This window comes from Malaclemys terrapin, chromosome 3 (assembly GCF_027887155.1).
Source record: "Malaclemys terrapin pileata isolate rMalTer1 chromosome 3, rMalTer1.hap1, whole genome shotgun sequence".
Lineage (NCBI taxonomy): Eukaryota > Metazoa > Chordata > Testudines > Emydidae > Malaclemys > Malaclemys terrapin.
In genome coordinates this window covers 91,507,194-91,524,501 of record NC_071507.1, presented here as the reverse complement: position 1 = coordinate 91,524,501, position 17,308 = coordinate 91,507,194, and the positions used below count along the sequence as shown (strand labels likewise).

The 17,308-nt window shown below is 43.1% G+C and overlaps 1 protein-coding gene across 7 annotated transcripts in view; it reads left to right on the top strand.

The window, feature by feature from the left end:
* Positions 1-17,308, top strand: part of ZDHHC14 (zinc finger DHHC-type palmitoyltransferase 14) — a 180,878-nt gene that overhangs the window by 143,676 nt on the left and 19,894 nt on the right. For all 7 annotated transcript variants that reach the window (XR_008444343.1, XR_008444341.1, XR_008444342.1 and 4 more), the window contains exons 5-6: positions 1,561-1,609; positions 12,623-12,725. Coding sequence is in view for 4 of the 7 variants with exons in the window: in XM_054022066.1 (XP_053878041.1) it covers positions 1,561-1,609; positions 12,623-12,725 (152 nt within the window). In the remaining 3 variants the exon portion in view is untranslated. The remainder of the gene's footprint in view (positions 1-1,560; positions 1,610-12,622; positions 12,726-17,308) is intronic.

The following is a 17,308-nucleotide window of genomic DNA, read 5'->3' as shown; positions in this document are numbered from 1 at the left end:
GAAGCTTGTTTTGTATTTTTTATTCATCCTGTCATTGTTGCACCTTTTTTGGAGGGAAGCTGTCTTACCCTTAAGTATACTTTTAAAAAGAAAAAAAACATTATCAGCTTTGGCTTTGTTCTTTCTGCCTGCTATAATTATTTAATGATGCTATTTTTCTTTTTGACATCCACTTGCGCTGTTTTCTTTCCAAGAGGGGGATTCTATACAGATAGTATCTTTGGAGAAGAGAAAATTACTTATTTAGTAATTCTGCTTCTCTGAAGTCATCATCTTTCAGGATTCTCACTCGACCACCCACATCCACTCAGTTTCAGAGAGGAAAACCTTTTCAATATAGACTTTATTTTTGTATTCATTCAACTTCTTTTTTAGGAATTAATTTTTCAGACATTTTGTTTTTGTGATTGACTTATTTGGTTTGATGAGCCTTCACTTTGTGGTAAATCAGGAAGTGACTAGAGGTGTTTGACCACCAACAGGGAGTGTTGTTCACACACCTACCTGTTGCTGGTGTACTTAAGGGCCTGAAACCTGGGAGAAGTTGTGCCGTGAAACTAAGCCCCAAGTGTGAGAATCCTGGAAAAAAAAAATCAAGAATGAAAAATATAAGGCAAGTCATTTTTTCCATTTTTTAATAGCGATCACTGTAAACCACTAGTCTGGTCCATGGAAATGGTGTCTCCTAAAAAAGATCATCATCATCATCAAGATCCACCCCCCCAATCAGATCCTCTTTGGCTAAGGAGGGAGAATTTTCTTCAAAGGGAAATATTTAAGATGTATTACATGAATAATGGTTAAATGATACAGTAGAATGCAAAGTTGTTTATAATGTGTGTAGCATTAAGGGCCAGTCTCTTCAGCCCCTTGGTATCAGTTCAGTGCATAGGGACTGGAAAGTGGACAAATTTCCCCAATGTGAGCATGGAGCTGGCATAGCTATATCCTACACCACCCTTCCTGGAACTCTGGTGTAAGGAGTGTGCCCGAAACATGCTGTTCTCTGGCTCTTCCCAGTTAGTGGATGTTGCCCTGGTGGCCAGAGGCAGCCAGCATAAATTGGAGCAGCTCTCAAGATGTCCTAATGTAGACAGGGGACAGGAGGTGGTGTAGAACTGGCCCAAGGAACAGAGAACTGTATTTGGCTTATTTGCACATACTTGCCTGGCTGCACCCAGAGTAAGGTAGGGACAGCTGAAAATCTGGGTCATAGCAGGGTGTATATCTTATAGGATTTCCAAGTCCAAAAGTAGCTAACAATCTTTTCTTTTCCATATTAGGATGGAAAAGAACAGAGGGATAATTAGAAATCTTATTAATTCAAAACGGTGCGGACATCAATCTGGTATTACTGAGAAATGCCCTGCAGATGTTAGATCTGATTATAACTCTGCCACTTTTTTGTTGAATAACTTCAGCTGTAATTCTTTCAAAATATAATTATGCAACTGATCTTCAGGCTCCTATTGTTTTTGACCTGTGGATTTGATCTCTGATGAAAGCAGCCTGTACTGAAAATTCTTACTCATTTGTAAAATTTGGTTTTTGTTTCCACAGGATCACAGCAAGCAGGATTCCTAAATGCCCTCAAGGACAGTCCAGCAAGATATCCTTTCATTAAAATGCGCTGTAGAGTTTGTTACATTAATATTAAGGAAGAAATTATATGCTAAATGTATCTGGGTTTTGGTTTTTTTGCGGTTGTTGGATGCATGCAATTGAGACTTTCTCAAGAAAGGTTTCACCATTTGATCTAGTATTTCTGCATCATTTCTCATTTAGTGTTGCACGTAGGGAAGAAAAGAGCTCTCTTTTCTTTTTATTATTATTTTGCATCTTTTGGGGGGGTCTGTTCTATTCTAGGTAAATGTATATAATGTCCATTTAACATTTATTGAAGTCACACACACATTTCAAGAGATAATTATACGCATTTGCTGAGTAATACATCCACTCTCATGAGAGGAAAATATTTATTTGGAATTTGTTGACTTTTGGTGGGATAGAAAAAGTCAATTATAAAATAGAAAACCAACATATTAAGTGACACCAAACAGTTCAATATTTCCAAAGTATATTTATGCTGATAACTTTATCAGTCCTTTAGGACAAATTTTACTGTGTCCTAGGTAACATTAATTCAAGTAACTAGTTGTTTGTTAGATTCCCTCACTTGCACCCTCATCCCCCACTACCTTTATACATGTAGCTCAAGGCATGTCTACATAGCCCTTCAGTTTGGACTAAGGGGGTGCAAATAGCAATGTGGACTGAAGTGCTGTGCTGTAATTCCCCTGTGTGGACACTGTGTACATGAATTTAAAAGTCCTGAATTTGCACTAATGTAGTCCTCTTTAAAGGACTTTGAAGAGGACTACATTAGTGCAAACTCAGGACCTTGAAGTTTGAACATGCAGTATCCCACGGGGGAGTTGCAGCACAGCACTTTTATGTGGACTGCTGTTCCCACTCCTTTTGTCTGAACTGCAAGGTCGTGTAGACATGCCCTCAATGTCACTATGCTATTTTAATATGTTCCAGCAGCTTCTTGCCTTTTTCACAAGTTCTCACCTGTGAGTGGAATAGGACTCCAGTATGAAATTGGAGAAAAGCTTGGTGAGAGTCTTTGGGTTAAGTTTAAAAGCGAGAGCAACAAGGGTGATGTTGTGGTGGACGAGGCTTTCTTCGGACAATTAACTGAAGTTTCCAGAAAACAGGCCCTGGGAGACTTCAATCACCCTGACATCTGCTGGGAGAACAATACAGCAGTGCACAGACAATCCAGGAAGTTTTTGGAGAGTGTTGGGGGCAACTTTCTGGTGCAACTACTGGAGGAATCAACCAGGGGCTGTTCTCCTTTTGACCTGCTGCTTACCAACAGGGAAGAATTGGTAGGGGAAGTAGAAGTGGGTGACAACCTGGACAGCAGTGACCATGAGATGGTTGAGTTCAGGATCCTCACAAAAGGAAGAAAGGAGAGTAGCAAAATCCAGACCCTGGACTTCAGAAAAGCAGACTTTAACTCCCTTAGGGAACTGATGGGCAGGATCCCATGGGAGGCTAATATGAGGGGGAAAGGAGTCCAGGAAAGCTGGCTGTATTTTAAAGAAGCCTTATTGAGGGCGCAGGAACAAACCATCCCAGGGTACAGAAAGAATAGCAAATATGGCAGGCGACCAGTTTGGCTTAACAGTGAAATCTTCAGTGAGCTTAAACCCAAAAAGGAAGCTTACAAGAAGTGGAAACTTGGACAGATGACTAGGGAGGAGTATAAAAATATTGCTTGAGCATGCAGGGGTGTGATCAGGAAGGCCAAAACACAACTGGAGTTGCAAATAGCAAGGGTTGTGAAGGGTAACAAGAAGGGTTTCTACAGATATGTTAGCAACAAGAAAAAGGTAGGGAAAATGTGGGACCCTTAATGAATGGGGGAGGCAACCTAGTGACAAATGATGTGGAAAAAACTGAAGTATTCAGTGCTTCTTTTGCCTCAGTCTTCACAGACCAGGTTAGCTCCCACACTGCTGTCCTGGGCAACACAGTATGGGGAGGAGGTGAGCAGCCTTCAGTGGGGAAAGAACAGGTTAAGGACTATTTAGAAAAGCTGGACATGCACAAGTCCATGGGTCCAGATCTAATGCATCCGAGGGTGCTGAGGGAATTGGCTGATTTGATTGCAGAGCCATTGGCCATTATCTCTGAAAACTCATGGTGATCGGGGGGAGATCCCAGATGATTGGAAAAAGGCAAATATAGTGCCCATTTTTAAAAAAGAGAGAAGGAGAACTGGGAAGGAGAAGCCTCACCTCAGTCCCTGGAAAAATCATGGAGCAGGTCCTCAAGGAAACCATTTTGAAGCACTTGGAGGAGAGGAAGATGATCGGGAACGGTCAACATGGATTCACCAAGGGCAAGTCATGCCTGACCAACCTGATTGCCTTTTATGATGAGATAATTGGCTCTGTAGTTATGGGGAAAGCAGTGGATGTGATATATCTTGACTTTAGCACAGTATTCTTGCCAGCAAGTTAAAAAAGTATGGATTGGATGAATGGACTATAAAGTGGATAGATAGCTGGCTAGATTGTCAGGCTCAATGTCTAGTTGGCAGCCAGTATCAAGCAGAGTACCCCAGGGATCAGACCTGGGGCTGGTTTTGTTCAACATCTTTATTGATGATCTGGATGATGGGATGGATTGCACCCTCAGCAAGTTCGCAGATGACACTAAGGGGGGAGAGGTAGATACACTGGAGGGTAGGGATAGGGTCCAGAGTGACCTAGACTCAATTGGAGGATTGGGCCAAAAGAAATCTGATGAGGTTCAACAAGGACAAGTGCAGAGTCCTGCACTTAGGACAAAAGAATCCCATGCACTGCTATAGACTGGGGACCAACCGGCTAAGCAGCAGTTCTGCAGAAAAGGACCTGGGTATACAGTGGATGAGAAGCTGGATATGAGTCAGAAGTGTGCCCTGGTTGCCAAGAAGGCTAACGGCATATTGGGCTGCATTAGTAGGAGCATTGCCAGCAGATTGAGGGAGTGATTATTCCCCTCTATTCGGCACTGGTGAGACCACATCTGGAGTATTGTGTCCAGATTTGGGGCCCCCCACTACAGAAAGGATGTGGACAAATTGGAGAGAGTCCAGCGGAGGGCAACAAAAATGAACAGGGGACTGGGGCACATGACTTACGAGGAGAGGCTGAGGGAACTGGGCTTGTTTAGTCTGCAGAAGAGAAGAGTGAGGGGGATTTGATAGCAGCCTTCAACTACCCGAAGGGGAGTTCCAAAGAGAATGGAGCTCGGCTGTTCTCAGTGATGGCAGATGACAGAACAAGGAGCAATGGTCTCAAGTTGCACTTGGGGAGGTTTAGGTTGGATATTAGGAAATGCTATTTCACTAGGAGGGTGGTGAAGCACTGGAATGGGTTACCTAGGGAGGTGGTGGAATCTCCTTCCTTAGAGGTTTTTAAGGCCCGGCTTGACAAAGCCCTGGCTGGGATGATTTAGTTGGTGTTGGCCCTGCTTTGAGCAGGGGGTTGGACTAGATGACCTCCTGAGGTCTCTTCCAACCTTAATCTTCTATGATTCTATGACTTCTGCTCCCAGGTGAGAACAGCTAACACAGGGTTCTCAAACTGGGGGTCGTGACCCTCAGGGGATCGCCAGGTGGTTACATGGGGGTCACGAGCTGTCAGTTCTGTGGTGCTGACAGCCCCAAGCCCCCATTAAATTAAATTATCCCCACCATTGTTAATTTATAAGGGGGCTCACGCTCGGAGGCTTGCTGTGTGGAAGGGGTCATCAATACAAAAAGTTTGAAAACCACTGAGCTAACAGACAGAAAAGGCTGGGGAGCTGCCATAACTTCTACTTGACTTCCTGCTTAAATTTCTGTGGGACTATATCCCTTCCAACGGCCCGCTAATGTGTGTGGATGGCTGATATATAGATATGTGAAAATATTTGCATCACTCACAAAGCCAGTGCAAAAATCATTCTTTACACTGGCTCTGAAAAAGCAAAGCCTTTTTACTGTTTTGCCTTAGAACACTTGCTCTTGTGCACAAAACTAGATTTTTGCCCAGAAATACACAAAAATGGCAGTTTCGCCTATTAAAAACAAAAAAACCAACCACACCACACACCCACCACCAAATGGATTTGTGGAAAAACTTCAGTTTATTAATTGACAGAATCTTACATTTTTGCTAAAGAAATATGTAAAAGGAAGAAGTGACAAGATTTCTCTCCTGAGTGTTGTCACCTGTATATTTCTAAAACGTCAAGTTTGCTAAATTCTGCAGACCTAATTTTTATCATGTTCATTGTTTTGTGTGTTCATGATGTAGAATCATTGAGCCATAACCTCCTTTTTAAGCAAGGCCGCAGTTTTAGGAAGCACAAACAAGCAATCTATCCTAAATAGCACAACAATAACTTCCACATAAAAGAATTAGAAATCACTTCTAATAGTGGATTAGTCTTTCAGTTCTCTCAAAATGGGAAAAGCTTTCAATTGTTCTTAAATCAAAAGGTAATTGATCCCACACTTGTGGATCCTTGTACAGGAACAATAGGCTTTTCATAATTTGCATTCAAAGTCATGCCAGTTTGAGAGGCTCAATAGAGCATTTTGTAGAAGCAGCTCTTTTAGAATGTGACATGTTGGACAGTTTAATAGGTTGGTTGCAATTCCTAACAATACCAAATAAAATTGCATCAACCTTACTGGGAATTTTGTTTTGGGGCAAGACAGTTTTGTGAAGAGAGAGCCTTGCTTTTCAACTGATACCTCTCTAACAATGCTATGTGACAAACGGAATTGTCTAGCTGTAGTAGACAATATTACTGTACTCAATAGCTGAGCCTAGCAGCTGTATATTCAACAACTATGTATAAATCAATTATCTTTTTAATAACTAATAAGCTTCCATTTTATTTGCTCATCTTGATGAACAGGGAGTTAAATAGCTTCCTACATATTAATCTGAGGATACATCTTTTATATTGTACCTTTGTTTTCCTCGCAATTCCTACATCTTCATCTAAGCACCTCTTATTTAAGTGAATTGACTTTATTCCTTTTACTATAAATGTAAAGGGACAAATTCCCAAACACTTACCTTGAATCAAAAAACCTCATTATGGAAGCTCACACTCAGTGAGTCCTCAAGCACAAGGCTCAGCTGTTCACTCCTGCACTTAGAAAGTGTGAAGTGAAGAGCTAACTGAATATGCCTAGAACAGTGGGTCTCTTTCCCTCCCACAGGAGCCCTGGCAGGTGCAGATAGTGTAGCCTGTCAGAATGACCTAATGCTTCCCTGCCTCACTCAGGTGCTGTGAGCATAAATTCATCCATGTATTTAAGTTCCTCAAACTGCATGGTGATGACCTTAGAAAAGCTTATACAAGAATACCCACAGTATGGAGATCCTGTAAAGCAGTTTGCTTAATTAAGCATCACTAACAGTGCCCTGTTAATAAGGGAATGTTCTATAATTGGTCCCACCCCAATAGGTTGCTCTGGGGGATACAGTGCTCCAAAACTTTCCATATACTTGATAAATCACCAGGTATAAAATAGTCTCAGAAGGGAGTGCTTATGAGCATTTAGTCACTGACCCTATAGACTCTAGCACCTGGTGGCTTCTTGAAAAGTGCTCACATACGTGGTTAAAAGGAAAGGATTATTCACTAGGGCTGGCAGAAAGAAAAGGTTGAAAGTATCTTAGGTACAAAAACAACGAGGAGTCTGGTGTCACCTTAAAGACTAACAGATTTATTTAGGCATAAGCTTTCGTGGGTAAAAAACACACTTCTTCAGATGTATGGAGTGCAAATTACAGATACAGGCATAAATATATTGGCACATGAAGAGAAGGGAGTTACCTTACAAGTGGAGAACCAGTGCTAACAAGGCCAATTCAGTCAGCATGGATGTGGTCCACTCCCAATAATTGATGAGGAGGTGTCAATACCAAGAGAGGAAAAATTGCTTTTGTAGTGAGCTAACCACTCCAAGTCCCTATTCAAGCCCAAGTTAATGGTGTTAAATTTGCAAATGAATTGTAGCTCTGCGGTTTCTCTTTGAAGTCTGTTTTTGAAGGATTTTTTTTGTTGAACGATGGCTACTTTTAAATCTGTTATTGAGTGTCCAGGGAGATTGAAGTGTTCTCCTCCTGGCTTTTGTATGTTACCATTCCTAATGTCTGATTTGTGTCCATTTATTCTTTTACATAGAGACTGTCCGGTTTGGCCAATGTATATGGCAGAGGGGCATTGCTGGCACATGATAGCATATATCACATTAGTAGATGTGCAGATGAATGAGCCCCTGATGGTGTGGCTGATGTGGTTGGGTCCTCTGATGGTGTCGCTAAAGTAGATATGGGGACAGAATAGGCAACAGGGTTCATTACAGGGATTGGTTCCTGGGTTACTGTTCTGTGGTGTGTAGTTGCTGGTGAGTATTTGCTTCAGGTTGGGGGGCTGTCTGTAAGCAAGGACTGGCCTGCCTCCCAAGGTCTGTGAGAGTGAGGGATTGTTTTCCAGGATAGGTTGTGTTTTTGTGGATACAGACTAACATGGCTACCCCTCTGATACCTTAAGTACAATGGCTTAGTCCTTAGTTGAAATAAAAGATAAACAGTTTTTCTTAACTCTGTCCCAAGGGGGCAATCAGCTATAAGGATAGGAGGGTAACTGGTGTTCCTCAGACCTGATATCGGGAGTGTCTTTTCTAGTCCAACCCTGTCTCAGAGGACAGTTTAAATATCGATGAGTAGATCCCGCTAGACAGTGTTCAGTTGTGTTGTTGGCAGTTTCACTTAAGAGCTCTACCACGCAGCAGTCAGTTTTAGAGGGGGTGCCTTCTGCCTCCTGTTTGCAGGTTCTTCTGCCTGTATCCTGCTGCTGCCAAACTCCTGCCAGGCTCCCTGTGCCTTAGCCTTCTTGTCCTAGTTCACAGGCTGCCTGCTGCTGTGTCTATGGCTTGGTCCTCAGTGCAAGCTCCTTTGACCTTTCAAATCACTCCTGAGGGAGAGGAAGAAAAGTAGCAATCCTGCTGCTCAGAAATTCATCATGGTTCTTCTATCCATCCTGTTTCTGCAAGATACAGTTCTAAAGAGCTGCATATAAATGTTTTATACCCTAAGCAAAACTAATGAATTGTTGGCTCATTTCCATTTCTGCTTGGCTTTGAAAGTTTCTGCCATTTAAACTAAGTTGTGTTAGAGCAAAGTTGTTGCCAGTGGCATTATAATGACTTTGCAAATTTAGCAATATTTTACGAGGTTTTTGTGCAATTGTATAATGTATAGTTCCCATGTTTATTGGATCACAGCAGTGTTACGGTCCTTGACTGTTAAATAAAGCCCTGAATATGTTTGTTGTAATTTTTAAATGGTAAGAGACCAGGGCATTCCTGGTACTGCTTTTTCTGGCTTCTTTATTTTCATAGTGCTAAGGCAGGGGTAGGCAACCTATGGCACGCGTGCCGAATGCGGCACGCGAGCTGATTTTTCAGTGGCACTCACACTGCCCGGGTCCTGGCCACCGGTCCGGGGGGCTCTGCATTTTAATTTAATTTTAATTTAAGCTTCTTAAACATTTTAAAAACCTTATTTACTTTACATACAACAATAGTTTCGTTCTATGTTATAGACTTATAGAAAGAGACCTTCTAAAAACATTAAAATGTATGACTGGCACGCGAAACCTTAAATCAGAGTGAATAAATGAAGACTCGGCACACCACTTCTGGAAAGGTTGCTGACCCCTGTGCTAAGGGGTCATGCATATTTCTCTTTCTCTTATGTAAACAGGTATTGATGAGGATATGAGTGGTGCATTTTGTGGCCTACAATGTCCCTGTTTGTGACTATTTGGAGAAACAGTTGTTTTGGAAAATGATTCGTATAGATTAATTGTCATCATGTTCTTTTCCAATTGCCATGTTCCTTATTAATTTATTATATATTTTTGTAGGAGACAATGCTTTTTCTCTTCTTTGGTGTATATATAGACTATCAAACATAAATATATTAATTTAGAGTAAGACTAGGGTTACCATTCGTCCGGATTTACCCGGACATGTCCTCCTTTTGTGTGCTAAAAATAGCGTCCGGGGGGAATTTGTAAAGCACTCACAATGTCCGGGATTAGCAGAGCGAGCGGCTGGGAGGGCTGCAGGGAAGTCCCGGGCTGGACTCAGGAGCAGCTGTAGAGGAGCCGGATCCGCCCTGCATTCTGAGCCGGCAGCTCCCTTGCAGCCCAGTCCAGCAGCACTGTGCAGGGCCAGACCGGGTTTTGTTGTGCAGGGCCAGACCGGGTTTTGTTGTGCTGGGGAGCTCAGCCACGTGTCCGGCTCGGCTGCACAGAGCCCAACACTCTGTTCTGAGCAGCAGGGTAAGGGGGACCGGGGGCAGGAAGGTTCTGGAGGTGGCAGTCAAGAAACGGGGGGGGCTTTTGGGGGGGAGTGGAGAAAGTTTTGGGCAGTCAGGGTACAGGTAGGGGGTAGGGTCCTGGGGGGCAGTTGGGGGGGGGTCTTAGGAGGGGGCAGTTAGGGGACAAGGAACAGGGAGTCTTAGGTAGGGGGTGGGGTTCTGGAGGGCAGTTAGGAGCAGGGGTCCCAGGAGGGGGCAGTCAGGGGACAAGGAGCAGGGGGGGGTGTTTGGGAGTTCTGGGGGGGGCTGTCAGGTGGCAGGGGTGGGGAGATGGATCGGAGCAGTCAGGGGACAGGGAGCAGAGGGGTTTAGATGGGTTGGGAGTTCTGGGGAGGGGGTGGGGAGTGGTTGGATGGGGCGTGGGAGTCCCAGGGGTCTGTCTGGGGGTGGGGGTGTGGATAAGGGTTGGGGCAGTCAGGGGACAAGAGGCAGGGAGGCTTAGATAGGGAGTGGAGTCCTGGGGGGCAGTTAGGGGCAGGGGTCCCAGGAGGGGGCAGTCAGGGGACAAGGAGCAGGGGGGGAGTGTTTGGGAGTTCTGGGGGGGCCTGTCAGGTGGCAGGGGTGGGGAGATGGATCGGAGCAGTCAGGGGACAGGGAGCAGAGGGGTTTAGATGGGTTGGGAGTTCTGGGGAGGGAGTGGGGAGTGGTTGGATGGGGCGTGGGAGTCCCAGGGGTCTGTCTGGGGGTGGGGGTGTGGATAAGGGTTGGGGCAGTCAGGGGACAAGAGGCAGGGAGGCTTAGATAGGGAGTGGAGTCCTGGGGGGCAGTTAGGAGCAGGGGTCCCAGGAGGGGGCAGTCAGGGGACAAGGAGCAGGGGGGGAGTGTTTGGGAGTTCTGGGGGGGGCTGTCAGGTGGCAGGGGTGGGGAGATGGATCGGAGCAGTCAGGGGACAGGGAGCAGAGGGGTTTAGATGGGTTGGGAGTTCAGGGGGGGGGGGGCTGTCAGGGGGTGGGGAGTGGTTGGATGGGGCGTGGGAGTCCCAGGGGTCTGTCTGGGGGTGGGGGTGTGGATAAGGGTTGGGGCAGTCAGGGGACAAGAGGCAGGGAGGCTTAGATAGGGAGTGGAGTCCTGGGGGGCAGTTAGGGGCAGGGGTCCCAGGAGGGGGCAGTCAGGGGACAAGGAACGGGGGGAGGGTTGGGGGTTCTGGGGGGGCGGGAAGTGGGAGGGGCAGGGGCGGGGCTAGGGCGGGGCTCCTCCCGTCCTCTTTTTTTCTTGCTGAAATATGGTAACCCTAGTAAGACGAGTTCCAATTTCCTAGCTATTGTACATAAACTGAAATAAATAGCAATTGAAAGGATAGACGTGGTCTTTTGGTTGTAGTAGCTTGCTGTCTTACTGAGATAAACAAGGTTTAAGAGCAAAATATGATACCTTGTCATTGAGATTATGTCTTTTAGTCAGAGTTAAAGGCATGTTGTAAGCTGCACTGCACAGCACCTAATGTTGACCAATTTAATAGTAACATAGATGTTGGTCCTGGAAAAGGCTAGTTACTGATTTTTTTGGGGTTGTAGTTAAGGTAAAAAGGCCTCTGCAGAAGGAAGAGAGGGAAGGTAGATTGGAAAGAAAAAGAGGAAAAATTAATAAGATCAAAGCTTTAAAGTAATATTGAGGCACAGTTGACTGAATGGTGAAATATCTTGCTTATGTTCATTCTGTAGTAATGAATAAAAGGTTTTTGGTGCTTCTCAGTGCATTGTTTCCAGTAGAAAAATTCACAAAGGTAAAAGTTGTAAACAGGCCTTGCAAATTCCTCAGTCACGTGCCTACGGCAGGTGAGTGTGTGTTTGTTTATAACACAGCAGTGAATGTAATCATGATGGTAATGGAGAACAAGTGGAATTGTACCATACCTGGGCTAATACATTGTCATTATGATTTTGTAGGACATGTATAATCGGTATCTCTGCTTCAGTTAGAGGACAGACAGCATGGTCTACTACAGTGATACTCAGACCTCAGTGGTTCAGGAGCCAAATTAGCAATCCACATTACCAAAAAAGCTACACTAGTGTGAATTCATTCTTTCATTTACTATAATACTATATATTCATATTGAAACAGTATGATGGGAAAATATTTAGTTTATATATATTATTTTCACAAGAAAATGACTGACTAAATATTATTTATCAACTACAATTGGTTAATAACATAGTAAAAGCATCCTGATTGGTTAATAATTAAATCACAGTGTTTTAATATCATGTGCGGGAAAGAGCCGCAGGAGATACATTAAAGAGCTGCTTGCAAGCCTCAGTTTGAATCTCACTGGTCTAATAGATTTCAAGTGTGACTGGAAGCCAGAAACTCATAAACTGTTCTTATTTATTTGAATTATTTTAGCTCCTAGAAGCCCTAATCATGGGCCACCACCCCTTGTGCTAGACGCTATGTAAACACAGTTCTAATCTCATCTTTGTCACTGACTCATCGTGTGGCCTTGAGTAAGTCATGGAATGAAGCTCTCTGTCTGTCTATCTATAAGTGAAACTATGTACTACCATTTACTTACATACTTTCCTAATACAGGTGTTTTGAGGATTACTCAGCAAATGTTTGTGCAGAATTCAAAGTGCAGTACTTTAAAGACAAAATCACTATGTGAGTGCTATTATTAATTATTATTAGATTTCATACAAATTTGTACTTCCTTGACGTTTAATCACTGTGCTGGAAGCTGTCGTGTGTTTTTTTTCCGTTTGGTCTATTGTTGGTCTCTCAGGTTTTCATACATATTTGATCAGCTCCAATCAAACAACTAATGAAGATGTAAGTTCTTGACTTCATAGTGTAATTGCATACCTGTTTTCATTTAGTAAATATTAAAGGATTGTTAAATTTCATTGTCTGTATTTTCAGTTTCTTTCCTGTAGATCCTGCTGAGTATCTCCCCTCCCCCGCAAAAAAACCTGTCTGCATATTTGTATGCATGTCTTGGTGAGGAAGGAGGTGATAGGGCACCATGACCTGGTAACACTTGATGCAGTGATCACTGTTTTAGAGATTCATTAGGTGTTTAGTACATTCTACCCCTAGTTCTAAAAACTTCAGCATTCTTTCTCATAGTCTGAAGCTTAGCTTCATAATAACTATATATGATGTTAAACATCCACCTTAAACTTACAGGAAAATGCAAGTTACAAAAGTAGATTTAATCCTTTTTGAGATTAGATGGGAAAATATTGATTGGGTTGTAACTAGGACTGTCAATCGCAGTCAACTCACACGATTAACTCAAAAAAATTAATTGTGATTAAAAAAATTAATTGTGATTAATCGCACTTAATAACAATAGAATACCAGTTGAACTGTATGCAGAAAGTTCACTTTATATTATTATTTTTATTACAAATATATGCACTATAAAAATGATAAACAAAAGAAATAGTATTTTTCAATTCACCTCATACAAGTACTGAATTGCAATTTCTTTATTGTGAAATTGTAACTTACAAATGCAGATTTTTTTTGGTTACATAACTGCACTCAAAAATAAAACAGTGTAAAACTTTAGAGCCTACAAGTCCACTCAGTCCTACTTCTTATTCTGCCAATCGCTAAGACAAACAAATTTGTTTACATTGACGGGAGATACTGCTGCCTGCTTCTAATTCACAATGTCATTTGAAAGTGAGAACAGGTGTTCGCATGGCACTTTTGTAGCCGGTGTTGCAAGGTATTTATGTGCCATATATGCTAAACATTCATATGCCCATTCATGCTTCGGCCACCATTCCAGAGGACATGCTTCCATGCTGATGACGCTTGTTAAAAAAAGAATGCATCAATTAAATTTGTGACTGTACTCCGTGGGGGGAGAATTGTATGTCTCCTGTTCTGTTTTACCTGCATTCTGCATATATTTCATGTTATAGCAGTCTCAGATAATGACCCAGCACATGTTCGTTTTCCGAACACCTACACAGCAGATTTGACAAAACGCAAAGAAGGTACTGATGTGAGATTTCTAAAAATAGCTACACCACGCGACCCAAGGTTTAAGAATCTGAAGTGCCGTCCAAAATCTGAGAGGTACGAGGTGTGGAGCATGCTTTTAGAGGTCTTAAAGAGCAACACTCTGATACAGAAACTACAGAACCCAAACCACCAAGAAAGAAAATCAACCTTCTGCTGGTGGCATCTGACTCAGATGATGAAAGTGAACATGTGTTGGTCCGCACTGCTTTGGATCATTATCAAGCAGAACCCTTCATCAGCATGGAAGCATGTCCTCTGGAATGATGGTTGACGCATGAAGGGACATAGGAATCTGTAGCACATCTGGCATGTAAATATCTTGCAACGCCAGCTAAAACAGTGCCAAGCGAATGCCTGTTCTCACTTTCAGGTGACATTGTAAACAAGAAGCAGGCAGTATTATCTTCTGCAAATTGTAACCAACCTTGTTTGTCTGAGTGATTGGCTAACCAAGAAGTAGGTCTGAGTGGACTAGTAGGCGCTAAAGTTTTACATTGTTTTATTTTTGAATGCAGTTTTTTTGTGCATAATTCTACATTTGTAAGTTCAACTTTCATGATAAAGAGTTTGCACTACAATCAGGGCCGGCTCTGGCTTTCTGGCCGCCCCAAGCAAAAAAAAAAAAAAAAAAAAAAAACACGGCGGCCAGAACAGCAGAGCAAAAAAACCCCAAAACCCTGGCGGCCAGCAAAGCAAAAAAAAAAAAAAAACCTGCAGCGCGGCCGGAGCCAGGGTGCAGGGGGACTCTCTGCCCTGCAGATGTGCCCCAGCTAGCGGGGGAGGGAGCAGGGGGAGAAAGAGAAGGGGGCCGGGAGCACTCCGCGCTGCTCCGGTCGGCTGGGAGGGAAGGACGCGGGCTGCCCTGCCGGGCTTGCTGCAGGACGCTCCCGTCTTCCGCGCCGCCGCCCCCTACAGGGCAGCCGGAGCAGAACAACAACAACAAAAAAAGCGTCCGTGCCACCCTAGGATTGGGCGGAATGCCGCCTCCTACAAGCTGCTGCCCCAAGCACCAGCTTGCTCGGCTGGTGCCTGGAGCCAGCCCTGACTACAATACTTGTATGAGATGAACTGAAAAATACATTGTTTTTGTTTTTTACAGTGCAAATATTTGTAATCAAAAATAAATATAAAGTGAGCTCTGTACTCTTTGTATTCTGTGTTGTAATTGAAATTAATATATTTGAAAATTTAGTAAACATCCAAAAATATTTAAAATAAATGTTATTCTATTGTTGTTTAACAGCGCAATTAATCGCAATTAATTTTTTTAATCGCTTGACAGCCCTAGTTATAACCAAGGTTCAATAAGACCCATTAGACTAGTTTCTGAGAACAGAAAATGACAGACACAGAAGAAACAAACAAACAAAAACAACAAAATGCAAGTGAAAGCCAGTCCTTTAAAAAGTCTCTGTATTTTATACACTTCAGTTCAGTGGGGAAGTATCCAGCTGTCTATAGCACTCTTTTTCCAATGTTTTCCACTAGAATCCTACATAATCTGTAACACTGCTCTACAGCCAAAATGCTTCTGAAATAAATGTAGTCAAACTTTACTAATTCTGGGTCACTGAGAACGAAAATGATGCTTAAAATTGTTGATTGGCTCAAGTTTTCAAGATATGCTATTGGGTCAGTATATACGACCCTTGACTTGGAAATGGCGGAGGATAAGTGAGTTAAAAGGGAAGGGATCTCAATTTAAACCAGAAATGACTAAAATACATCTTTGACTGGATCTATGAATAAATCTATGACTGGGTTTGGACAGTACTTGCTTTTTAGGCAAAACAATGATGCAATCTGAAGCTGGTATTGCGTCATACATGATATGAATTGCATCATGTTATTCCTAGAAGTCATGGATGATGCAATCATAACGAAGCTTACATCACTCTGCTGAACAAATTGCCCTATATCAGCTCTAGAAATCATACAATGTCGTGCTCTCTTATTTGTCAGTGTTTGATTTTGCAAAGGGACACATTTCTGTTCAGCCAAAGTGAGCAGAGATGCCTCGTACTTGTGTGAACAGTGCAGATAACTTCTGCTATGTTTGTGATGAAGTGACTTTTGCATCGCAAAAGCGCAGTATAACCACTATGGTTAAGAAAACCTATCACCTTTATTTTGGCTGCAAAATTGGAGATCAGGACAAGAGGTGCGCCCCACACATATGCTGCAACACTTCTGCAACAAATCTTCGCCAGTGGTTGAACAGGAAAAGGAAATCTATACCTTTTGCAGTGCCAATGATTTGGAGAGAGCCAACAGATCATACCAGCAATTGTTACTTCAGCATGGTGCCTCCAGTTGGGAAATGTGTGTCAAAGAAGCAAAAGTGGACTGTGCATTATCCAAACATTCCATCAGCTATACGCCCAGTACCCCACGGAGAAGGACTGCTGGTTCCTGATGCACCAGAATCATGTTCACTTGAGTCAGACGAGGAAGAGGATGGTCCTGAACCATCAATGTCACAGGACCCACATTTTCTCCCATCCTCCTCCTCTGAACCACACCTCATAACACAAGGTGAACTGAATGACCTTGTCAGGGATTTGGAACTACCCAAGAGTAAGGCAGAGCTGTTGGGCTCCAGACTACAGCAGTGGAATCTCCTGGCAGGTGATGTTAGGGTTTCCATGTTCCGTGACCGTCAAAAGGATCTTGTCCCGTTCTTCATGGAAGGTGATCTTGTAGCCTGCAACAACATCGATGGTGTGATGGCAGCCCTCAACATCGTTCACGATCCAGATGAGTGGAGACTGTTCATTGATTCATCGAAGACGAGTCTTAAAGCTGTTTTACTGCATAATGGCAATGTTTTGCCATCAATTCCAGTTGGTCATGCAGTCCATATGAAGGAAACCTATGACAACATGAAACAACTTTTAAGGTGCATAAACTATGACCAACATCAGTGGCATCTTTGTGGTGATTTGAAGGTTGTTACTCTCTTGCTTGGTCTGCAGACTGGATACACAAAATACTGCTGTTTTCTCTGTGAATGGGATAGTCGTGCAAGAGATTCCCACTACATCAAGAAAGATTGGCCACTCTGACAGTCATTGGAGCCTGGGAGGAAAAGTGTTCAGCATCCACCACTTGTTGAATCAAGGAAGATTTTATTACCACCCTTACACATCAAGCTGGGTCTTATGAAGAACTTTGTCAAGGCCGTTGACAAAACACAAGCAGCTTTCAAGTACCTGCGTGGAAAATTTCCAAGGTTAAGTGAAGCTAAGATAAAGGAAGGTGTCTTTGTTGGTCCTCAGATTCGTGAACTTGTTCGAGATGATGCATTTGACCATGCACTGCGTGGCAAGGAAAAGACGGCATGGAAAGTTAGTGGCAATAAATTTTCTCAGAAA